Here is a 26,408-nt window from a genome sequence, read left to right as displayed (position 1 = left end):
CCAGCGACCCGCTTAGTCGTCCCGGCCCTGCGTTTGGAAGTCGTGAGGGGGTCTTCCGAACTCCCTTCTCAGGCGAGTATTTTGCTTTATATGACAGTTCGCTTTCTAAAAACCACTCGGTTTCTAGCGTGCCATCGGGTACAACACGTTCGTGCAATTTGCCGTTACTTGAACGAAGCATAATTTCCTGGCCATCGCCAAGACCACATCTACAAACTCACGCTGCGCTGCCATCACCGGGACGCCCGTTATACAGTACTACGGAAGCCCCTGAGCGCTCCGACGCAGTCGCGCTACCAGCCAGCGACCCGCTTAGTCGTCCCGGTCCTGCGGTCGGAGGTCGTGAGGGGGTCTTCCGAACTCCCTTCTCAGGCGAGTATTTTGCTTTACATGACAGTTCGCTTTCTGAAAACCTCTTGGTTCATAGCATGCCGTTGCGTACAACACCTGATTTCCTGTCCGTCTACTACCAGAACGTTCGTGGAATGAGAACAAAAACGCAGGCTTTCTTGCTTGCGCTCACTTCCTGCGACTACGACATTATCGTTCTCACCGAAACCTGGTTACGTGATGATATATTAAACACCGAGCTAACGACGAACTACGCAATCTACCGATACGATCGCAACTCTTCTACCAGTCACCTACGTCGCGGAGGTGGTGTTCACATAGCGATAAAGAAACATCTAACTGGGACTATACTAAAAATACCTGGATGTGAATGTTTGGAGCAAGTTGTCGTACGCGTTTCACTGCCTGGTCGATCGTTATATATTTGTTGCATTTATCTAAGGCCGAACAGTGATCCTGACTTGTACAACCTTCACTCTTCTGCAGTCCAAAGCATCCTGGACAAATGTAATAGGCGCGACAATGTACTTGTTGTAGGTGATTATAATCTTCCTAATCTTCGGTGGATTTTTGATGACGATTATAAGTGCTACCTTCCTGAGAATGCAACCACGGAACAAGAGACGGCCATCACAGAAACTTTGGTCGCTGGTGGCTTGTACCAAATCTGCTCTGTTAGCAACGTGAATGGACGGACCCTCGATTTAGCTTTCGTTAATGACACGGACGTGTTTGAACTGATTGAGCCTCCCACATCTATACTGAAGGTTGACCCTCACCATAAACCCTTCGTTTTAAGATTTGATGTGCGTTCTGACGACGATGAAGCTTTTGATACAATTAACGACGACTTCAATTTTGACTTTACTCGATGCAACTTCGATGAAGTCTCAATGGCCATTGGTGCACTCAATTGGCATGAGATGCTGGTTGGAAATGACTTAGATCAGGCAGTTGTGGCGTTCTATGATGCCATATATGAGATTCTTCGCCGTAATGTTCCTAAAAAACGTGTCAGCAGAAAAGCAGAATATAAATTTCCGTGGTGGAACGCTGAGCTTGGTCGCCTACGCAACGTACTCCAGAAACGACGAAAGCGATATTTACATCATAGGACCGACGACAACAAAACTATTCTTCGTCAAACTGAACTGCAGTATGAAACAGCCCGGAACAGTGCATTCGGTGAATATCTGAATCAAGTTCAGCGCAGCCTTCGAAATAATCCTTCGACATTCTGGACATTTATAAACAGCAGAAAACGTTCCGTGGGTGTACCAGAAAATGTCTATCTTCGAGGCCAAAATTCACAGTCCGTTGCCGAGTCGGCGAAGCTTTTTGCAGATCACTTCCGAGATGTATTTACCAGCCCTCCTGTCTATCCATCGCAACAGTACCTTGAAACATTGCCAACGCATAATATCAACCTTCCTCTTCCTAACGTAAATGATTCTGATGTAGCGAGCGCTCTGTCCAGCGTTGATCCCTTGAAAGGGCCTGGTCCGGATTGCTTGCCTCCTGTGTTTATAAAGCATTGTGCCCGAGCACTTTCTGCGCCAATAAGTATTATTTTTCAGCGTTCAATCTCGGAAAATATATTCCCAACAGCATGGAAAGAAGCTGTTATAGTTCCTATTCATAAGGCTGGAGATAGGCACAATGTTGAAAACTACAGAGGAATCTCGCTGCTGAACTGCCTAGCTAAAGTTCTGGAAAAGTTTGTGTACAATGCGATGTACGCTGCTTCTTCCAACATAATCGACGAACGACAACACGAATTTATGCAAAAACGCTCCGCTACTTCGAACTTGATGACGTACACGAGCTTTCTAGTTCCAGCTGTAGAGAAACGTCAACTAGTGGACGCTATATATTTTGATTTCGCAAAAGCATTCGACAAGGTGCCCCACAACATTGCTGTTTTGAAGCTGGAGCGACTAGGCTTTCCTGAGTGGGTTACCAGATGGCTGCATTCTTACCTCTCACAACGATCTGCCTTCGTTAGAATTGGCACTACATGCTCAAGCGCATTCGTAACGCCAACCGGTGTGCCTCAAGGAAGTCACCTAGGCCCACTGATCTTTCTCTTATTCATCAACGACCTCTGCACCCGCATCAACTCTGAAAAACTGCTCTATGCTTATGATCTGAAAATCTTTCGTTCAATTGCTTCAGCACTGGACTCTGTTGTGCTTCAAGACGATATAGCCAATATAGAGGAATGGTGTTTGCTGAACGGTATGCAGATCAACATTGATAAATGTAAGATGATAAGCTTCGGACGTTCGGCAAATATAAGGCGTTGCGAATATACTCTTCAAGCCTGTGTCATCGAGAGGGTGGATTCTATCCGTGACCTGGGAGTGTTATTCGACAGAAAACTTCGTTTCGCCGACCACATCACTGCAACAACGGCGAAGGCTTTTGCAACATTGGGTTTTCTAAAACGGAACGCTGTCGATTTTGTGGATTTCTACGCACTGAAATCTTTATGGAGTATGCTGTACAAGTATGGGCGCCATACAACGCCGTTCAAAGCAGCCGACTGGAGCGCGTTCAGAGAAGTTTTGTACGATTTGCTCTCAGAAAATTGCCTTGGAACGACCCTATCCGTCTTCCGCCGTATAATAATAGATGCATGTTGCTAGATTTGCCAACGCTGGAGTCTCGCCGCACGTTCTTGCAAAGAATGTTCATTTTCGATATGTTGTCGAACAATATTGACTGTCCCGACATTCTCTGAAGGATTCATTTATTTGTACCCCCTCGTGATATAAGGAATCGTCCGCTTCTGTGGATTCCCAGGCACCGCACAGTATATGGCCAGAACAATCCGCTAGACAGATGTTGTAGCAGATTCAACGAAACTGTTTTAGCTTATGACTTCCATACCACTAAATCTAATTATAAGTTAGCAATTAGAAATTTTTAACATTGACACTAGCAATAGCATTAAGTGTAATCTGTACGATATATATCGAAGATGTAATAAATAAATAATAATTGAATAGCTCAATTCGCTACAAATACCTGATTGAGGCTCGATGGTCGGATGTCGGAATTCACATTCACGGGAAGTTATGAAGGAACCGTTATTACCCAAGCACGATGCATAGCAGTCAACGAAAGAGAAAACTTTCACTTTTGTTTGCTGTCAACGACTGTGTTGGGCGATTCGTTCGGAATTGTCCTCCAAAATGAATTTTGACAGTTGAGCCCTAATCATAAACCTAATCATATGTTTGTCGAGAATTTAAAGGTAAAAGTGTAATGCGCGAGTAAAGGCGCTTTATCCTAGGCTTATTATTCAGGGCAAGGTGTAAATACCTTTGTCCCATCCCAAAGGACCAAAGGAATGACATTAACCTTTTAGGAAAGTCACTCCCAACGATTAATCATATCCCCTTCAAACGATTGGTACGGTTGTCCTCGTTTCTTCCTCCTTTATGATTCGAAATGATTCGTTAATCAAATTATTCATTATTTGAATAATTTAATTTCCGTTTAATTTTGAATCATCTTTAAACCCAATTCTGCACAGTAGGCCTGGCCGTTTTAATATTTGCGACATATGAAAATATGCTTCAAATATTAATATTGACAAGAAAAACACTATAGAATAACTGTAGTGTTTTCCAGGATGCTTTTCAATACTGGCTGTGCGAGGGTTAGAATAGAATAAAATAAGGGCAATATGTATAAATGTCGTCACGATTTTGGTACTTTCTCGTTGCCACAACATTGCGATTTTTTTGCTTTCTAATACAGAGTTTAGCTTTTCCTAAATTAAAACAAAAAATTATCTTCGAGCTACTCGAGAGCGGCATAGCCTTTGTGATGTGTCAGGATTATACAATACCTCTGTTGAGATCACATACCTAAACCTGGTACGTAGTCCAGGAGACGCGTAGAGAATAGGAACAACAGAATACCTGATTGTTTTCCATTCGGTGCTGCAATTATCGCGATTATGCCGGCGCTTTCACAGGGTCGTTGTTTTTTTCTTAAATCGTCAACAAACTTCTCTCTAAAAATGCAACTGTTGTTTGCAGGTGGCTCGGGATTGATCTGTTTCAAGAATTAGTATAAAATAACCGAAATTCGAATTGATATCACCAGTTGCAATCCATTATTTTCGGTAAACGGTCTCAAACTTAAGGCTGTCCAAAATGATTAAATTGGTTTTCACATTTACACTTTACATGGTACTGCTCAATAACGTTGTGCTCGGTGGAAGTAAGTTTATAAAGCTACAATTTCAATACATATTTGACAATAACATATTTTTCAATGCGCGCAGAAAACGTTGTATGCTACCTGGGTACATGGGCCAACTACCGCCCCGGAGATGGAAAGTTCACAGTGGATAACATCGATCCAACATTGTGTACCCCAGTCAGTCTCTACGCATCGCTCGATCGAGATAGAAGTTTTTTGTTTTCGGTCTGTTGGAAAAAGAACAGTGCAGTAATCCGCGTTCAAGGTTATTTTGCCATTCTCTGCCTCTTCGAGGTTTGGACTTTTATTCTTTTGTGCGTGTGTTAACCGTTAGGCCACATTCCTCAACCTTTTGTTCGTAAAGCGAGGATTGAACAATAACCAGCTATTTAAGCTGGACTGGTGCGTCGTGGGAAACGAGTATACAGATAAGTGAAATCTACCTTTTTGATACATTCACGGCTTTTTCCCGTCTGCGCGGGTGCTGACCCCGTGCATTGACGGTGTCGATGGCTTCCTCCCCGGATGGCCAAATGGAGATCGAGTCGACTCCTAAGGCTCTCCCCCGACCCAAACAATATCCAGAGCTCTCGACCGGTCCCTTTGTGGTCTTCTTTCGGCCCAAAACAAAATCGCTGAATCTATTACAGATTTCAAAAGACCTAACGGAACGGTTCTCGGCTGTGATCGAAATAAAAAAGGTCCGCTCAGACAGGCTGAGGGTCGTGCTGACTAACTCAAAGCAGGCAAACGATATTGCTTGCTGCGAGCACTTTACGAAGGACTATCACGTGTATATTCCAGCTGTGAAAGTACAGTCTGAAGGCGTTGTCACCGATGACAGTTTGACATGCGAGGATCTGCTGCAGTACGGGGTTGGCCGTTTCAGAGACCGCTTACTACAGCCAGTGAAAATACTCGAGTGCAAGCGTTTGCACTCAGTAGTAGTCGCGGGGGATGGTTCAAAAACGTACCCCCAATCAAACTCTTATCGGTTGACCTTCGCTGGTATCGCTTTGCCAAATTACGTCCTCTTGCACAAGGTTCGTCTGCATGTGCGTCTGTTTGTGCCGCGGGTCATGAATTGCACAAAGTGTAAACAATTGGGTCACACAGCCACCCATTGTAGCAATAAGGCCCGCTGTGGAAAATGCGGGGAGAATCATCTAGATGATTCGTGCAGTAAGCAAGCCGAAAAGTGTCCTTACTGTGCGGAGAGTCTGCATGATATCTCGGCATGTCCCGCGTACAAACTACGCGGGGATAAACTAAAACGTTCCCTTGCTGGACGATCCGAACGTTCTTTCGCAGAAATGCTAAAGAAAGCTACACCACCAACCTCAACAAACATCTATGCTCACTTGCCTCCTAACGAGGGCGAGGCTGATGACCCACAAGAGGGAACATCTACTAGGGCGCCTAGAAGTTATAGGAAGAGGAGGAACATTTCCTCTCCTAAAGTTCGTTGTAAAGGCCAGAAGGTATCCCTTGACGGGACTCAGAAAGTCACATCTATTGGAAGTGTTGCAACCAAACCGAAGCAATTAGCTCCTGGTCTCGGAGGATTAAACTCAGAGAAGGAGTTCCCAGCACTTCCCGGAACATCAAAAATCCCAAGTGTTCCTCTGTTTCAGTTCGAGAATAATCGCGGCACTGGAATTATCAAACTCTCGGACATAGTGGACTGGATAATAAAAACTTTCAATATAACTGATCCTATTAAAAATCTTATGTTAGCTTTTCTCCCTACAGTAAGAACATTTTTGAAGCAGTTGACTGCTAAATGGCCCCTCCTTTCAGCGATTGTATCCTTCGATGGCTAACTCATCGAACGAGGTCACGGATTTGATCACTGTTCTACAGTGGAATTGCAGAAGTATCATCCCGAAAATCCATTCCTTCAAAATTTTAATAAATAATTTGAGTTGCGATGCATTTGCATTATGTGAAACTTGGTTAACTTCCGACATAGATCTCAACTTCCACGACTTTAATATTATTCGCCTGGATCGAGACACCCCCTATGGAGGAGTGCTTTTGGGGATCAAAAAGCGCTATTCCTTCTACAGAATTAACCTTCCCTCGATAACAGGTATTGAAGTTGTCGCTTGTCAAGTAACAACCAAAGGCAAAGATCTTTGCATAGCTTCCATATATATTCCCCCCAACACCGCGATTGGGCATCGCCGGCTACATGACATCATAGAATCCCTGCCAGCACCGCGACTAGTTTTAGGCGACTTTAACTCTCACGGTACGGAATGGGGTTGCCTTTATGATGATAACCGTTCCTCTTTAATTCACAATATTTGCGACAACTTCAACATGACAATTCTAAACACGGGTGAAATGACACGGATTCCTCCCCCACCTGCGCGCCCAAGCGCATTAGATTTATCCCTTTGCTCGACCTCGCTAAAGTTAGAATGCGCGTGGAAGGTAATCCCTGATCCCCACGGTAGCGACCATCTGCCGATCGTAGTCTCAATCAATAACGGCTCAAGGCCATTGGAAACAATCAATATTTCGTATGACCTCACACGAAATATCGATTGGAAGAGCTATGCTGCCGCGATATCCGACAACATCGAATCTACTCAAGAACTTCCTCCGGAGGAAGAGTACAGCTTTTTGGCTGGCTTGATTCTCGACAGCGCGAATCAAGCTCAGACTAAGCCAGTACCCGGCGCGAACATACAAAAACGTTCTCCCAATCCCTGGTGGGACAAAGAGTGCTCAGACGTGTACGCAGAGAAGGCCGCCGCGTTTAAGACCTTCCGGAACGACGGGTTACCCGCTAGTTTTCGACAGTACGCGACGTTAGACAAGCGAATGAAGAGTTTGATGAAAGCCAAAAAACGCGGTTATTGGCGCCGGTTCGTCGACGGATTAACGAGAGAAACATCGATGAGCACTCTTTGGGGAACAGCCCGACGTATGCGAAATCGAAACAGTACTAATGAGAGCGTGGAATATTCAAACCGTTGGATATTCGATTTCGCCAAGAAGGTTTGTCCGGATTCCGCCCCGGCACAGAAGATCTACCGCGCCGTGTCCCGTGACGATAACGCGAACGAAACACCTTTTTCGATGGTGGAGTTCTCACTTGCTCTCTTGTCGTGTAACAATAAAGCTCCAGGGCCAGACAGAATAAAATTCAACTTGTTGAAGAATCTGCCAGACTCTGCCAAGAGACGCTTGTTGAACTTATTTAATAAGTTTCTTGAGGCTAACATTGTCCCACACGATTGGAGGCAAGTGAAGGTCATCGCCATCCAAAAACCAGGAAAACCAGCCTCCGACCACAATTCGTATCGACCGATCGCAATGCTATCTTGTATCCGGAAGTTGTTCGAGAAAATGATCCTATCCCGCCTCGACAATTGGGTCGAAGCAAATGGCTTACTGTCAGATACACAGTTTGGCTTTCGCAAAGGCAAAGGGACGAACGATTGTCTTGCGTTGCTCTCAACCGAAATTCAAATGGCCTATGCTAGTAAAGAGCAGATGGCATCAGTGTTCCTAGATATAAAGGGGGCTTTTGATTCAGTTTCTATCAACATTCTTTCAGAGAAGCTGCACCAGCATGGTCTTTCAGCGACTTTAAACAACTTTTTACTAAACTTGTTGTCGGAAAAGCACATGCATTTTTCGCATGGTGACTTATCGACATCACGATTTAGCTACATGGGCCTTCCCCAGGGCTCATGTCTAAGCCCCCTGTTATACAATTTCTACGTCAACGACATTGATGAATGTCTTGACAATTCCTGCACGTTAAGACAACTTGCAGATGATGGCGTGGTGTCTGTTACGGGACCCAAAGCTGTCGATCTACAAGGACCATTACAGAATACCTTGGACAATTTGTCTGCATGGGCTATTAAGCTGGGTATCGAATTCTCCACGGAGAAAACTGAGCTAGTTGTATTTTCTAGGAAGCGTGAACCAGCACAACTACAGCTTCTATTAATGGGTCAAACTATAGCTCAGGTCTTCACAGTAAAATATCTAGGGGTCTGGTTCGACTCGAAAGGTACTTGGGGATGCCATATTCGGTATCTGAAACAGAAATGCCAACAAAGGATAAACTTTCTTCGTACAATAACCGGAACGTGGTGGGGTGCCCACCCAGGAGACCTAATTAGGTTGTATCAAACAACGATACTGTCGGTACTGGAATACGGATGCTTCTGCTTTCGATCCGCCGCGAACATACATTTCATCAAACTCGAAAGAATTCAGTATCGTTGTTTGCGTATCGCCTTAGGGTGCATGCAGTCGACCCATACGATGAGTCTCGAAGTCCTGTCGGGCGTTCTCCCACTGAAAAATCGATTTTGGGAACTCTCATATCGATTGCTCATTCGATGCGATATCTTGAACCCGTTGGTGATTGAAAATTTCGAAAGGCTTGTTGAGCTCAATTCTCAGACCCGTTTTATGTCCCTGTACTTTGACTACATGGCGCAAAATATTAATCCTTCTTCTTACAATCCCAACCGTGTGCATTTCATAAATACTTCTGAATCTACTGTTTTCTTCGACACATCCATGAAAGATGAGATTAGTGGAATTCCGGACCACATACGCCCACAAGTGGTTCCAAATATTTTTTATAATAAATTCCGAGAAGTCGACTGTTCTAAGATGTTTTATACTGACGGATCAAACCTCGAAGGGTCCACTGGCTTCGGTATTTTCAATCAAAAGTTCACCGCCTCCTACAAACTCAGTGACCCTGCTTCAGTTTACGCCGCAGAACTAGCTGCTATTCAGTATACCCTTGGAGTCATTGACACATTACCCGCAGACCATTACTTCATCGTCTCGGATAGTCTGAGTTCTATTGACGCTATTCGCTCGATGAAACATGGAAAGCATTCCTCGTATTTTTTGGGGAAAATACGGGAGTTACTGAGTGCTTTATCTGACAAATCTTTCCAGATTACCTTGGTGTGGGTCCCTTCTCATTGCTCCATTCCGGGCAATGAGAAAGCGGACTCCTTAGCTAAGGTGGGTGCTATTGAAGGTGACGTTTTTGAAAGACCAATTTGCTTCAACGAATTTTTCAGTATTACTCATCAGAGAACCCTCGAAAGTTGGCAAACCTCGTGGAGCAATGGGGAGGTAGGAAGGTGGCTACATTCGATAGTCCCTAAGGTATCGACGAAACCTTGGTTCAAGGGGATGGATGTGGGTCGTGACTTCATTCGTGTGATGTCCCGACTCATGGCGAACCATTACACGCTGGAAGCACATCTCCGACGTATTGGGCTCGTGGAGAGTGGTATCTGCGCTTGTGGCGACGGTTATCACGATATAGAGCACATAGTCTGGGCGTGCACCGAGTACAGTTCCGCTAGGTCTCGGCTAATGGACACCCTCCGGGCCCGAGGAAGACCACCCAACGTCCCGGTTCGAGATGTGTTGGCAAGCCGCGATGTCCTCTATATGTCCCTTATATACACCTTCATAAAAACCATCAATATCCAACTTTAACTGCCCCTTTTTCCTTATCATTCTCAGAAACGCTCTCTTCCACCTGTACCATACACCCACGATGGTTTGATGCGACTCCAAGGCGACACAAAACATCCCTGTCAAATGAGCCAACAAACACGGGACCTAAAGCACGAACATCACACGCACAACTCGAAATGTAGCCGATCAACATCTGAGCCGCACTACGAAATCGTCTGGAGAAACCCCTGCCATCTTAAGAACGACCACCCGGCGTCCCAGTACATGATTCTTCCTGATGAAGGCCACCCTGATTCTGTAATCCATCCGTTGATCTCCTGAAGTCTGAAACTGAAATAATGTTCTCCCCCTGCCATGTTTATCCACCCTACTTCCCCTGACTCTTATACACAGAAGTAACACCCCTTCCCCCCCCCCCCCCAAATATCTTCATGAAGCATTAGCTCTTCTTGCCTTTTCTAGTTTTAACTATTATATTATATGATCTCGTTGAAAATGCCCAACTCTACTACCACATAAAATAACTCTAATTAATGTCTCCGAATCTTTACAAAATTTAATCACGCCCTCTAATTATTTCTACTTTTAAGATAGTCGTATAAATTTTCCCCCTTAGTTAAACATTATTTGCTCCAATAATCTCATTGCTAAAAATGTCAAACCATATTGCCATAAAAACTAAATGACCCCCTAATCTTACGAAAATTATATTACCCCCTTGTGTATATGTATAGCTAATCAATATGTAATCCCCTAGTTTTAAGTAATTTAAAATGTAAAACAAAACAAAATTGGCACCTTTAAGCTAACGCAAACTTGCCTTATCAAATAAACGAATTGGAAAAAAAAAAAAAACATTGTGTACCCACTACATCTACTCATTTTTCGGAGTAAACAACGATGGAACGATAGCTATTTTAGATTCTTGGTTAGACCTACCAGATGGCTTGAATTTTATCGGAAAGTTTAACAACCTCAAGCAAGCTAATCCTGCATTGAAAACGTTGGCAGCCATTGGTGGCTGGAACTGGGGATCGGCTAAATTTTCAACAGTAGCCAAAAGCGCCACGCTGAGAAGCGCCTTGCTACACAGGCACGAATTTTCTGTCAAAAATATGGATTCGATGGAATCGACATTGACTGGGAATATCCGGCTCAACGGGATGGTGACCCATCTGTTGACAAAGCGAATTTCGTTCTCATGTTAAATGAACTGAAAAAAGAATTCAGTAACTATGGGCTTCTGTTAACTGTGGCAGTGGCAGCAGCTGGTAATTCTGCCGCACTTTCGTATGATATTCCTGGAATATCCGCCGTTGTTGACTACATAAACTTAATGGAGTATGATTTTCATGGTTCTTACGACGGTATAACCGGTGAAAATGCTCCATTGTATGCTGGATCGGCAGATATAACTGCGATACAAAAACAACTTAATGTTGACAGTAGTGTTAAATATTGGCTAAATCAAGGAGCTCCGGCATCAAAACTGAATTTGGGAATGCCATTGTATGGTAGAACATACACCCTGACGGATGCCAATCAGAATGGTATTGGAGCACCAGTGTCTGGTGCCGGAACTGCCGGTACATACACACAGGAAGCAGGATTTTTGGGCTATAATGAGGTAGCCTTTCTTGAAATATATGCGATCAGGATATTCATCAATGCATGATTTTTTATTAGATTTGCGAGAAGAAGCTCACTGGTACATGGACGGATAAATGGGACAATGTCCAAATGGTTCCTTATGCCTACAGCGGAAACCAATGGATTGGGTATGATAATGCTCGAAGCATTTTAGCGAAGGTGAGTTAGGCTACGTTTCTTATAATTGGGATTCAATTGCTAAAGTTCATAATGTGTTTCCAGTGTAACTTGATAAAAACATATGGTTTAGCTGGAGGTATGTTCTGGTCCATAGATACCGATGATTTTCTTGGAAAGTGTGGTACTAAATTCGAATTAACCACCGCTCTGAAGAATTGTCTAGCATCGTCTAACAACCCCACAACTACAACCGCTAAAACCACAACACTATCTTCCGGCACTACGAAAACAACCACCACTAAAGTTCCTGTAACATCGACAACCTCCACCGCCGCTGTAGTTACAACGACTACTTCCGGTACATTTGTCTGTCAATCAACTGGCTATTTCAGAGACCCTGTTAACTGTAATAAGTACTACTATTGCTCTGGTTCATACCGCTATGATTTCAATTGTCCTGGCGTCTTGTTTTTCAACACGCAATATAATTATTGTGATTATCCTTATAATGTTCCGTGCCCATAATGAAACATGGCAGAACAGAAAACAAGTAATCAATACGACGTCGATTACATAGCAACAGAAAAAAAAACTGTTTCAACACCCATTGTGACACTCTATATAAGTTCGTCCTTACTGATATGAGACTCACAATAAAACAAATCAACATCAACTAATTTCGAATTTAGGTATATTTATTTACTGTTATTCGTATTTTCCATCTGAGGTTTTATGGTGTTCAGTAGGGTGACAATAATTTACACCCCCTAGCTTCGTTCCAAATCATGAAAAATGACAAATTTGGGCGAAATCGGTTAACCCTAACCCCTCCCCCAAAGAGCTTAAAGCTTAAAGATTGTTGGCCAAAATGTATGGGAAAATTCACACAGTTTTCAAAACCGCCGCTAAAGGTCGCTAAAAATTTCCGAACAAAGAAGGAGTTAAGTTTTTGAAGATATGCCGAACCAGTTTGTCGAAGACTGCAAGACAATCTAACCAACCGTTAAAGAGATATTATCGTTTAAAGTTGAATACTGCTGCTTAACATTCGCAAAGGGTGTACTCCGCTTATATCATGTATGTGAACCACGTGGACAAAGTTAGGAAAAACTCATATATCTCTGAAACGATAAGAGGTAGTAGGTTATGATGTTCCACAATGTTGTAGAGGAATAAAAGGATTTTTTGTTTTTAATTGGACGTTTCGGGATTTCTCCGCATGGTGGCGGTAGTCAGCCAAACAATTTAAAGGAAATACTGCTATCAATGTACAATGGTAAGCGATGGAACATTTTGACGTTCTACAAAGTTGTAGAGCAGCAAAAAATATTTTCTGTTCTCACAAGTTACAGTGTTAACTTTAGAAACGTTTAGTTAACTTTAGAAGTATAGTTAGTTCGGAGAAGTTGTTGCTTTTATGATTGCGCATCCACAGGACTATACCGTTCAGTGATTAATTCACCTATAAGTGATATACGAAATTTATTTTCCGATCCAATTAAGATAGAGACTTAGTGTCTTCGGCACAGTTGCAGCAAATGTTACTACAAAAGAAATTGCTGAAGACACCATGTATCTAGCTTTAATAGTTTGCAAGTTATGGTAAATATTATATGAAAGACCCCTTAAAATTAGTTTTTTCATGATAATTTTTTAGACACTCTCCTACCTTCTTGGAATCTTCCACAAAATTGTTAAAACGGAAGACAACGGTTTAAAGTGTTGAACATAGTTACTTCATATCTCTTGGACTTAAAAAGATGTTCCAAATTTTGTGATATTTTTGGGGTAAGTCTTCCACCTTAAATAACTCGTTCAGGAGCAAAAAGGAGCAAACAACATCATAACATAGTGAAAGTACTAGCTTTTTACTTTCATATAGTGGCCCGATTGTTAGTCGACGCGATTCTCCCCGAGTGTTATGTTCAAAACAATATGCCATCGCAGTGGTATAAAATGAAATATTCAAGCGCACTACGATAAGCAGCTTCATCTTTTCATGGTAAATTGGTAGACGTTGTTCAGTGTGTTCACAAGGAATGTTTCCAATTTTGGACTTAGCGTCAGCCCGGTGCATTGGTCAAGTGCCGCGGTTCTAAACAGACGAAGTCGAAACGCAAACACCTGTACTAAGGGACCATTCATAAATTACGTAACGCAAAAATTGCCCAAAATTGACTCCCCCTCCCCCTATGTAACAAATTGTCACAAATTTTTCCATCCCCCCTCCCCTGTTACGTAACAAATTCCAAGAAAAAAAATTTTTTTCGATGAAAACATGTTACGTAACGATCTAGTTAACACCCCCTCCCCCCTATGTCACAACTTGTCGTACCCCCTCCCCCCTAAAAGCGTTACGTAATTTATGAATAATCCCTAATTATAGTTAGGTTTTGTGCCCTTCTTGCATAAAGACGATTTTAAACCAATTTTCTCCCAGAAAATAGTTTGTTTATATATCGAGATTTTGGGAGCAATATTTTTCAACCATTGTTTTGCCCTGGGCTTGGGTGATGAGCCTGATGGGAGCGTACTTTTACTTGGTCGCTAAGAGTGGGAGATCCGAGCGAGTGCTGGTTCATTGATCTTTGAATCTCATGACTAATAATCATTCGATCGAGTGTTTTGGGGGACAGCTGATATGAATGTTTCTACTTTCAAATGGGGGAACATAGTGGTTCGGTTGTTCGAGGACTCATTTGATCTTGAGCATAGTGATCGAGTCATTCGATTCGGATCAATGGACTGTCATCTATAAGAGATGATCAGACTGAAGGTGGGTGTTTTTATCGCTTAAATCGCTCTGGCTCGTGAAGATGGCGAGTAACACTCGTCTATAACGAATTGGATTCGCTGTTTTCAGAAACAGAGATGACAATCTCTTATGGATGAAACCTTCTCTTAAACATACTGCTCAGCCAGTAGTTAATGCTCAACTAGATCAACTTAATAAACTGAAACACGTAGTTTTTGAAGAAATCCAATCCACGTGAACCACATCACACAAACACCTAAAAGCAGTTTAGATGCATGTAATATCTATTTCTTTATCCCTCTCGCAGGTTGATGGGATTGACTGTATTAATCATCATCAAGCCACAATAGATTCATAAGAGTAATCTAAATATAAGGACCTTCGCTCTTTTTAGTTTCTATTTGCACCAAGTTCTACTACCAGAGATTAATTAATTCTCATGTTAATAATCCACCAATCATTATGACTACTCAGGTTTTTATTTATATAAGAAGATGTTGATTACAATACACCTCGATAGTGGTGTATCGAGGAGGCCGGGAGGGCTGATATGAGCTTTTTTTCTGTTCTATACCTTTCCTCTATTTACCAGCTAATAACCGACAATGAACCAGTAACAAATAGATAGATGAGAAAAGATATGTTAATCTTTCAATTTTTATCCTATTTGAGCACAATTAGTTTCATTTTAAAGGGAATTTAAAGAACTTTGTTGATCATTTCAACGTGGTTGCCAAATATGATTCGAAGTAGATAACTAATTTACAAATAAATCTTAAGTGGGTTGACAGCAAATTATTTTTTCACAAATATATTCTGTACAATAAGGTGAAACAGTTTGGAACGGTCACTTATTATACATTCACATTTGTCCGCCATTTATCGGGGGTTTGAATTCGACATTTTTAAATGTTTGTTGATATGGAGGAGCATGGTGGTTACTGGTTAGTGCCAAATAGCATCCGAATAAAACGTAAAGAAACACTTTTTGTAGAGATTTAAGGTAGTTTAATCCAATTATTATGTTGTTATTGATATAGCTAATCAGTATAACAAGGTTTATCATAAAAATTGTATTATGTTTTTGCATTTCTCAATAGAAACGTATTGCAATTGCTCTGAAAATCGACTTTTTAACGGAGGGCCGAGTGACATATACCATTCGATTCAGCTCGACGAGTTCGGCAAATGTCTGTGTGTATGTATGTGTGTGTATGTATGTGTGTGTATGTATGTGTGTGTATGTGCGTCTGTGTGAATGTACGCGAACACAATCTCACTCACTTTTCTCAGAGATGGCTGAATCGATTTTCACAAACTTAGTCCCAAATGAAAGGTGCAACGTTCCCATAGGATGCATTTGATTTTCTAATGGATCCGACTTCCGGTTCCGGAATTACAGGGTGATGAGCACGATCACGCAGAAAATGTCGATTTTAATAAATACTGCAATGAATGTATAATGGTGCAAATTTTTCCAAAATGTGACTACAACTGCTTCGATTTGTAGTACTAGGTCACTAACAGCCATTCAATGTCTCTTTGGTCACATTGGCCACCATCATCGGTTCCGGAAGCCCCAGCGGATGTATCCAAATTCAGAATAACAGTCACATCGGTTTCTCGGAGATGGCTAGACCGAATCAACCAAACTTAGTCTCAAATGAAACATGTTGCGTCCCCGTAAATGGCTATTAAATTTTATCCCCAACCGACTTCCGGTTCCGAAGTTACGGATTGTGGCGTGCGATCACATAGCAAATTGTGATTCAAACCGATACTCCGATGAAAGCAAAAAAGGTAAAAATTTCGCTAAAATGTCTCTCAAACAACTTAAAATTGCTGTTCTAGGTCACCGATGGCCAAACAAACTTTCGTTGACTACATTGACCACCACAGACGGCTCCGGAAGTGCCCGGGAAAAGCAGCCATCTTTCAAAACTAGCAAACTTATACCAGTTTTTCGGAAATGGTTGGGCCGATTTTCACAAACTTAGTATCAAATGATAGCTATAATACCCCCACCGAAGTCTACATCATTTCGTACGGATCGCTTTTATGGTTCCGGAAATATACACTGAACCGTCCGGTCACATATGAAATTTACATATAAGCCGAAACTCAATTTTTTTTTCAAAGGGGGAAATGAAATTTGAAATTTCAGAAATCGAATTCGTATTTTTGATGCCAAACATCCTTAAAATGCATGAAACGTCGAGATTTTATGTCATCACGAAAAATTTATTTTATACAAATCGACTTTTTGGGACTTTGCCGATTTCGCACCTTTTTGCCTTTCTCATATAAAGAAAGGCTATGCTGTAAAAATCGACTTTTTAACCGAGGCCCGGAGGAGGGCCGAGTGTCATACACCATTCGATTCAGTTCGTCGAGATTGGCAAATGTCTGTGTGTGTATGTATGTGTGTGTATGTGTGTGTGTCATTTAAACTCACACAAAATTCTCAGAGATGGCTAAACCGATTTTCGCAAAATTAGTTTCATCTGAAAGGTATAACGCTCCCATAAGCTGCTATTGAATTTTTAGTTGATCCGACTTCCGGTTCCGGAGTTACGGGTTGAAGAGTGCGGTCACACAGCAAATTCCAATATAAATTGGTACCACCATGATGTTCAAATGATGTAAAACATATTAAAATTGATGTAACATTACTCTAGTTTGCGGGTCTGGATCACTAATGATCAATTAAAGCAGCTTTGACCACATTGGCCACCTATGACGGTTCATGACGCCCCCGGGGAACCCGCCAAGTTCCTAAGCTAATATCACACCCATTCCCCAACGAATTCTCTACCGATTTTTACAAACCTGATTTCGAATGAAAGATACTGTAATACCATTGACTGCTGTTGAATTTCATTCAGTTCTGACTGTTGGTTCCAGAGTTACAGGTTGGTTAGTAGGGTCGCACTGTAATTTCCCATATAAACCGTTACAATCGTAATAGTTCATAGGCAAAAAATCTATTGAAATGGTCACCAAATTACTTCTAATCGCAGATCTAGATCACTGATTGCCAATCAAACATTCTTGGAATATATTGTCCACTATCGACGATTCCGGAAGTCCGGAATTCCGGGTATATTCCACAATTAAAGTCACATCGGTTCTTCGGTGATGACTGAACCGATTTTCTCAAACCAAGTCTCAAATGAAAGGCAAAATATGCATCCTCTCCGCCTTGCCTTTACTTGTGCGTCCGCATGTTCTAGTTCATGTGATGCTTGCTCAATACCCAAGCAACGAATGATAGAAAACAAACACGCGACACTTCTTCCAAAGCCACCCTACTCGTCCGTGTGCGCAAAGTTTAACCTGTGGTGGTTGAGTGATAAGCTTTCCAGTTTTTTTTTATTCATTTCGTTTATTTGATAGGCACAAATGCGTTAGCTTGGCGGTGCCGAATTCTTTTGTTTTTACATTTTGCATATCTTAAAACTAGGAGGTTACAATGTTGAAATATTTTTTTTTATAAAAGAGAAAAAAATTACAGCTATCTTAAGACTAGAAAAAAGATTCTATATATAAGAGAGGGGGCAAAAGATTTTTTTTATGAAAAATTTTAAAACAAGGAATTCAATAGTAATAGTTTTTTAGGAAATATTTACAGTTATCTTAAAACTAACAATATAGTTTGGTACACAAAAGGGGGAACAAATATTTATGAAAAATTTCACAGGTGTTTTAAAACTAGGGATACAATTCTATTTACAAGATGGGGGACAATAGTTTTAACAAAGAGTAGAAATTACAACTGTCTTAAAACTAGGAATACGGAATACAAATTTGATTTTTTATCGGATACTTATGCTTGGTCATTTCCAAAATCGGTGTAGAAGTAGTTGTATCAAGGACAGGGAAGAGAAGGCGTAGATGGTGACCGGAAGAGAAGAGCAAAACTTGCAACTTTCGGGCAAACGGGAGATCAGCGAAACAAATTAGCGCCTCAGTCTACTAGGTCGGATTGGCGGATGGTATTCTTCGGACCCGCGGGGAATCCTTCAAAGGGAATCCTTCGGACCTCGAGTCGCTCTCGCTTCAGTTTCCGTAGTGATAAGGGCGACGGCGGTTACATAGTGGCAGTCTGGAGCTTATCGGTTCCACACGGCAAGAGGAAACGAGAAATAAAAAGAGAGGGGCTAAATTGGGATATTTATCGTTTTTATGAAAGTATAAATAAGGGACATATAGGGGAAATCACGATTTGCCAGCATATCTCGGACTGGGACATTGGGTGGTCTACCTCGGGCCCGAAGGGAATCCTTTAACTGAGACCTGGCGTCCAAATACCCGGCGCATACCCAGACAACTTGCTCGATGTCGTGATAGCCCTCGTCACAAGCGCACAGACTACTTTCCGCAAGCCCAATACGCCGCAAATGTGCATCTAAGGTTGGACATAAGTCGGGACATTACACGAATAAAATCCCGACCCACATCCATCCCCCTGAACCAAGGCTTCGTTGATACCTTTGGGATAATCGAATGTAGCCATCGTCCAAGTTCCCCATTGCTCCACGAGGTTTGCCAACTGTTGAGTGTCCTCTGACGACAAATACTAAAAAATTCGTTGAATTTTAATGCGCCCATCTTTGCTAATGAGTCGGCCTTTTCATTGCCCAGGATAGAACAAACAAAGGTAATCTGATAAGATTTTTCAGATAACGTACACAAAGACTCCCGTATCTTCCCCAGAAAATACGGGAATTGCTTTTTAGACTTCACCGCACGAAGAGCCTCGATAGAGCTGAAGCTGTCCGAAATGATGAAGTAGTGATCTGTGGGCAGAGTGTCGATGATCCCAAGAGTGTACTGAATTGCAGCTAACTCTGCGACGTAAACTGAAGCGGCATCATTGAGCTTGAATGCAACGGTGATAGTATTGTTGAAGATACCGAAGCCAGTGGACCCATCGAGATTTGATCCGTCAGTGTAGAACATTTTGTCACAGTCGACTTCTCGGAATTTATTATAAAATATATTGGGGATCACTTGCGGGCGTATATGGTCCGGGATTCCACGAATCTCTTCCTTCATGAATGTGTCGAAGAATACAGTAGAACCAGAAGTATCTAGGAAACGAACACGGTTGGGAGTATATGAAGAAGGATTAATACTCTGTGCCATGTAGTCGAAGTACAAGGACATAAATCGGGTTTGAGAGTTAAACTCGACGAGCCTCTCGAAGTTTTCAATCACCAACGGGTTCAGAATGTCGCATCGGATGAGCAATCGATATGAGAGTTCCCAAAATCGATTTTTTAGCGGAAGAACGCCCGCCAGCACTTAGAGACTCATCGTATGGGTCGAGTGCATATCACCCAAGGCAATGCGCAAGCAACGATACTGGATTCTCTCCAGTTTGATGAAGTGTATGTTCGCAGCGGAGCGGAAACAGAAACACCCGTACTCCATCACCGACAATATCGTTGTTTGGTATAACCTGATCAGGTCTCCTGGGTGGGCACCCCACCATGTTCCAGTTATTGTTCGGAGAAAATTGATCCTTTGTTGGCATTTCTGTTTCAGATACCTAATGTGACATCCTCAGGTGCCTTTAGAGTCGAACCAGACCCCGAGATATTTAAATGTGATAACCTGATTGATCGTTGCACCCAATTATAGAAGATGGAGTTGCGCTGGCTCACGCTTCCTAGAAAAGACAACCAACTCAGTTTTCTCCGTGGAGAACTCGATACCCAGCTTAAGAGCCCAAGCAGACACATTGTCCAAGGTATTTTGTAATGGTCCTTGCAAGTCGGCAGCTTTGGGCCCTGTAACAGAGACCACCCCGTCGTCTGCAAGTTGCCTTAGCGTGCATGAATTGGCAAGACAATCGTCAATGTCATTCACGTAAAAATTGTAGGGCAGGGGACTTAGACATGAGCCCTGGGGAAGACCCATGTAGCTAAATCGCGATGTTGTTAAATCGCCATGCGAAAAGTGCATGTGCTTTTCAGACAACAGGTTTAGCAAAAAGTTATTTAAAATTGGTGAAAGACCATGCTGGTGCAGCTTCTCTGACAGAATGTTGATAGAAATTGAGTCAAAAGCCCCCTTAATATCCAAGAAGACTGATGCCATCTGCTCTTTGTTAGCATAGGCCATTTGGATTTCTGTAGAAAGCAACGCAAGGCAATCGTTCGTCCCTTTGCCTTTGCGGAAGCCAAATTGTGTATCTGACAGTAAGCCATTTGCTTCAACCCAATTGTCGAGGCGAAACAAGATCATTTTCTCGAACAACTTCCGAATACAGGACAACATTGCAATCGACCGATACGAGTTGGGGTCGGAGGCTGGTTTTCCTGGTTTTTGAATGGTGATGACCTTCACTTGTCTCCAGTCATGAGGGACAATGTTACCCTCAAGAAACTTGTTAAATAAGTTCAGCAATCACCTTTTTGCAGTGTCAGGCAGGTTCTTCAGCAAGTTGAATTTGATTCTGTCTAACCCTGGGGCGTTATTGTTGCATGATAAGAGAGCAAGTGAAAACTCCACCATCGAAAACGGTGTTTCGTTCGTGGTATCGGGAGGAGACGCGGCGCGGCACGTTTTCTGTACCGGGACAGAGTCCGGACAGATCTTCTTGGCGAAAGCGAATATCCAACGGTTTGAATATTCCACGTTCTCGTTGGTACTGTTTCGGTTACGCATACGTCGAGCCGTACCCCAAAGAGTGCTCATCGCTGTTTCTCTCGTTAACCCGTCGACGAACCGGCACCAATAACTGCGTTTTTTGGCTTTCATTAGACTCTTCATTCGCTTTTCTAACGACGCGTACTGTTGATAGTTAGCGGGTAACCCGTCTTCCCGGAAGGCCTTATATGCAGTGGACTTTTCCGCGTACAGCTCTGAGCACTCTTTATCCCACCACAGTGTGGGAGACCGTCCATGGGTATTCGCGCTGGGTACTGGTTTAGTCTAAGCTTGATTCGCACTGTCGAGAATCAAGCCAGCCAAAAACCTGTACTCTTCCTCCGGAGGAAGTTCTTGAGTGGATTCGATTTTAACGGATATCGCGGTCGCGTAACTCTTCCAATCAATATTCCGTGTGAGGTCATACGAGACATTGATTGTTTCTGATGGTCGTTAGTAATTGAAATCACGATAGGCAAATGATCGCTACCGTGGGGATCAGGGATCACCTTCCACATGCAATCTAACTGTAGCGATGTCGAGCAAAGCGATAAATCCAACGCGCTTGCGCGTGCTGGTGGTGTAGGAATCCGCGTCATTTCTCCCGTGTTTAAGATGGTCATGTTGAAATTGTCGCAAAGATCTTGGATTAATGTTGATCTATTATCATCATGAAGACAACCCCATACCGAACCGTGCGAGTTAAAGTCTCCCAGAACTAGCCGCGGTGCCGGTAAGGATTCCGTGATATTACAAAGCGTTCGGTGCCCTACCGAGGCTCTAGGAGGAATGTAGATGGAAGCAATGCAAAGGTCTTTACCTTTGATTAAAACTTGACAAGCGACAATTTCAATGCCTGGTGTCGAAGGGAGGTTAATTCGGTTGAAAGAATAGCACTTTTTGATCCCCAAAAGTACTCCTCCATAGGAGTATTCTCGATCCAGACGAAATATATTAAAGTCGTGGAAGTTGAGATTTATATCGGAAGTTAACCAAGTTTCACATAATGCGAAAGCATCACATTTTAAACTATTTAGTAAAAATTTAAAGGAATCGATTTTCGGGAGGATACTTCTGCTGTTCCACTGTAGAACAGTGATCGAATCGGTGACCTCGTTCGATGACTTAGCCATCGAAGGATACGATCGAATTTTCGGAAGGGACAGATGGCGAAGCATTCTTTAGCATTTCTGCATAAGAGTGCCTCGAGCGATCCTTAAGGGAGCGCCTAATTTTATCGCCGCGCTGCTTGTACGCCGGGCATGACTTAAGAGCATGCGGAGGGCCCCCGCAGTAAATACACTTCTCAGTTTCTCCACCGCAAGCGTCATCCTCATGCTCTCCCTCGCATTTGCCGCACCGTTTTTTATTGCCAAAATAAGTGGCTGTGTGGCCCAGTTGCTTGCAATTGCTGCAGTTCATTAGCCGCGGTACAAACAGGCGAACAGGTAGGCGAACCTTATCCAGGTGGACATAGTTGGGAAGAGCAGACCCGGAGAAAGTCACCCGAATCGAGTCTGACGGAGAATAAGTTGTCTTATCATCTTCAGTTTTTGCGGAATACAATTGCTTGCATTCCAGAATCTTCACCTTTTGAAGTGAAGTGTCCTTAAAGCAGCCAACCCCGTACTTCAACAGGTCTTCGCACTTTAGACCCGGTTCGGCGACGATTCCATCGATCTCCACTGCCCTTCAAGGCACATACACCCTGAATTGCTTCGTAAAACGCTCGCTGCGAGCAATCTGGTTTGCCTGATCGAGGTCATTTACTATAACGCGTATCTTATTAGCTCGAACACGTGTTATCTGAGCTACGGACGGGTAGTTAGCAGTCAGCTCCCGTGATATTTCTAGAATATTGGGCGATTTCGTGTTGGGCCGGAAATACACCACCCAGGGTCCATTTGAACTGGCTGGGTATGTTTTAATACGGGGATGGCTGGGGGAATCAGGGGAGGGAGTAATTTCGGGTTTATCCGGTAAATCCATGGGAATATCATTCCCATCCAATGTTCCTTCGCCCTCGGTCATTAAGGCACGAGGATAGCACGTGGTGTAAACGAGAGATGAAACTTGTATTCAGGGGAAAGGGAAAAGTAGAGACCGATCGGGGAAAGGGAAATGAAAGAAAGAAAAATAATACTTAGCTTATATAGCGGCGTGTCCGGCTATTCTGGTATTCACTTCACCAGTTTGGGCTCCGGCGAACAAAGACTGCCTCAAACAATGGTTGACCTTCACTGACAATATTTATTCTTATTTACTTTATGCACGGCACCAGAAAACGAACTGCTTCGATCGAGAGCTCGGAGAGTTATGAAGCTTTCCACTTGGCCTGGGTTCAATTCCAACCGAGGTCGTTGAAATTTTTCTGAGGTGAAAAAATCTGTGGTCACGTCTTCCTTCGGAAGGGAAGTAAAGCCGTTGGTCCCCGGTCCATGAAGTTGGTGGATCGATATCTAGTCCAGGTAGTGGAATCACCTCTCTGGCGTCGGTAAAGAAGAAGTATATCTAACTTCTATACTCTTACTAACAAAAATATCCTCCTCCCGTGATACTTGCTGAGTGCGCAGTAGTATATACGGCCTTTAGCAAAAGCCAAGTATCGGACTAACCATTCCTTCCCTTTCCTTCCTACGTTCAGGCCTGGCCGGCGCCGGTATTGACCAAAAACACTTTAGGATTACCAGGAGTTGCACATTGAAAGATGTTTCGCTACTCCCAAGCATAATTATCTACTGATTCTCTGTGCAACTTCAGCTAGTCCCGATCGATAACGGAGTAGCAGCCAGGGGTGGTCGCACAAGCTGAAGCAAAGTTTAACCTCTCACAACAGAGCACCCGGTATTGGCATGGCATCCTGTTGCTGTTCCTCGTTCACAACCCAAGTGTAAAATTTCTATTACTGGATTTTCTTTCGAAGCTTGATTGCGGGACTGAAAAAAATCAGTTTGGGCCAAGCCAAGGAATAACTAATTCAAACTACGGCCAAGCTGGTGATTACCAGTTGGGTCGAGATCTCAAGAAAGAAGAGCCTCGTCTTTATTCAATAATTCCCTTATACAATATATTCAAGCCACGGACAGAACAAATCGCTTGATCAATTTAGCACTGCTTAGAGTCAAAATGACACAGCAAGCTTCAACGATTAACAAAATGTTTTTTTTAGCCTCCGACCACAACTCGTATCGACCGATTGCAATGCTGTCCTGTATTATTTTGTTCGAGAAAATCTTGTTTCGACTCGACAATTGGGTTGAAGCAAATGGCTTACTGTCAGATACACAATTTGGCTTTCGCAAAGGCAAAGGGACGAACGGTTGCCTTGCGTTGCTTTCTACAGAAATCCAAATGGCCTATGCTAACAAAGAGCAGATGGCATCAGTATTCTTGGATATTAAGGGGGCTTTTGACTCAGTTTCTATCAATATTCTGTCAGAGAAGCTGCACCAGCATGGTCTTTCACCAATTTTGAATATCTTTTTGCTAAACCTGTTGTCTTAAAAGCACATGCACTTTTCGCATGGCGATTTAACAACATCGCGATTTAGCTACATGGGTCTTCCCCAGGGCTCATGTCTAGGTCCCCTACTTTACAATTTTTACGTGAATGACATTGGCGATTGTCTTGCCAATTCATGCACGCTAAGGCAACTTGCAGACGACGGGGTGGTCTCTATTACAGGGCCCAAAGCTGCCGACTTGCAAAGACCATTACAAGATACCTTGGACAATTTTTCTGCTTGGGCTCTTCAACTGGGTATCGAGTTCTCCACGGAGAAAACTGAGTTGGTTGTTTCTTCTAGGAAGCGTGAGCCGACGCAACTCCAGCTTCTATTAATGGGTGAAACGATCAATCAGGTCTTCACATTTAAATATCTCGGGGTCTGGTTCGACTCTAAAGGTACCTGGGGATGTCACATTAGGTATTTGAAACAGAAATGCCAACAAAGGATCAATTTTCTCCGAACAATAACTGGAACATGGTGGGGTGCCCACCCAGGAGACCTGATCAGGTTATACCAAACAACGATATTGTCGGTGATGGAGTACGGGTGTTTCTGTTTCCGCTCCGCTGCGAACATACACTTCATCAAACTGGAGAGAATCCAGTATCGTTGCTTGCGCATTGCCTTGGGTGATATGCACTCGACCCATACGATGAGTCTCGAAGTGCTGGCGGGCGTTCTTCCGCAAAAAAATCGATTTTGGGAACTCTCATATCGATTGCTCATCCGATGCGACATTCTGAACCCGTTGGTGATTCAAAATTTCGAGAGGCTCGTCGAGCTTAATTCTCAAACCCGATTTATGTCCCTGTACTTCGACTAAATGGCACAGAGCATTAATTCAACGACACGACCTGAAACTTCATGAAAAATTCCGAAAAAAAAATGACCAAGAAATTCACCGCCAGTTACCGGTACCTTGAGTGACCCCTCGGTAAGGATGAAATATGAATTTCTTGCGCAACACTGCCTCAATTTTCTCAATGTTTATTTACGTACCCTTGCAACCAAAGTACATAACAGCTAGAAAAAATACATACTGTTTCGTCTGCCGCAAGAATCCAATTTTGTTGGATTTCGGTAAAGTTTGCTTCTTTCTAAGTCTTTTGGTATAAAATGTAACTAAAACGTGAAGTGATAGCTCCAATTATCGATCGAAAGGTCTCGATATCCTCACAACGCTTTGTTGATGTTTAGGTTTGAGTGCTAGGCAACAACGCCAGCAAGCAGACGGTTGGGGTCCACTAAAAACCTGTAGGTTGCTCGCAATCCATCCGGGTTGTAGAATTTGAAGATGCAGAGGATTCGGCGCGTGGTATTGATGGACGAACAATCTGCAGCCGTCGTGCTCGTGTCGAACTGCCTACCGGCAAGGGCGGTCGTGGTTTTCGCGGTGGTGATAGTGGGGGTGGCGGACCACCGCATGACAAAGGAGGTCGTGGTAACTTCCATTCGAACGACAGATGCTATGAGTTTATGCCCGAGAATATACCAAAGGACGTTAGAGATCTCGGAGCCGCAGCCCACGTTCGCGCTCTCATGAGCTTCGAACTCATTCTAAGATCCACAGCCGAATTCGTAAAGGGGCCGCAAACGCCGTACCCGATTCAACACACCGAAGAAGACAACCAGCGATCGTTCGATGACTCGTGATTATACTAAAT

General features: G+C 43.1%; 1 protein-coding gene across 1 annotated transcript in view; it reads left to right on the top strand.

Annotated features, from left to right (window-relative positions):
* The window catches only part of LOC131687881 (probable chitinase 10), a 57,613-nt gene extending 45,113 nt beyond the window's left edge, over window positions 1-12,500 (top strand). The window contains 6 exon segments of the mRNA XM_058971971.1: window positions 838-1,344; window positions 2,527-2,613; window positions 10,909-11,142; window positions 11,145-11,680; window positions 11,740-11,862; window positions 11,926-12,500. Coding sequence (XP_058827954.1) covers window positions 838-1,344; window positions 2,527-2,613; window positions 10,909-11,142; window positions 11,145-11,680; window positions 11,740-11,862; window positions 11,926-12,348 — 1,910 coding nt within the window. The 3' untranslated portion in view covers window positions 12,349-12,500.
* Window positions 12,501-26,408: the final 13,908 nt, after the last annotated feature.

Source organism: Topomyia yanbarensis, chromosome 3 (assembly GCF_030247195.1).
Source record: "Topomyia yanbarensis strain Yona2022 chromosome 3, ASM3024719v1, whole genome shotgun sequence".
NCBI classification, from domain to species: domain Eukaryota; kingdom Metazoa; phylum Arthropoda; class Insecta; order Diptera; family Culicidae; genus Topomyia; species Topomyia yanbarensis.
This window is presented reverse-complemented; position numbering and strand designations above follow the sequence as displayed.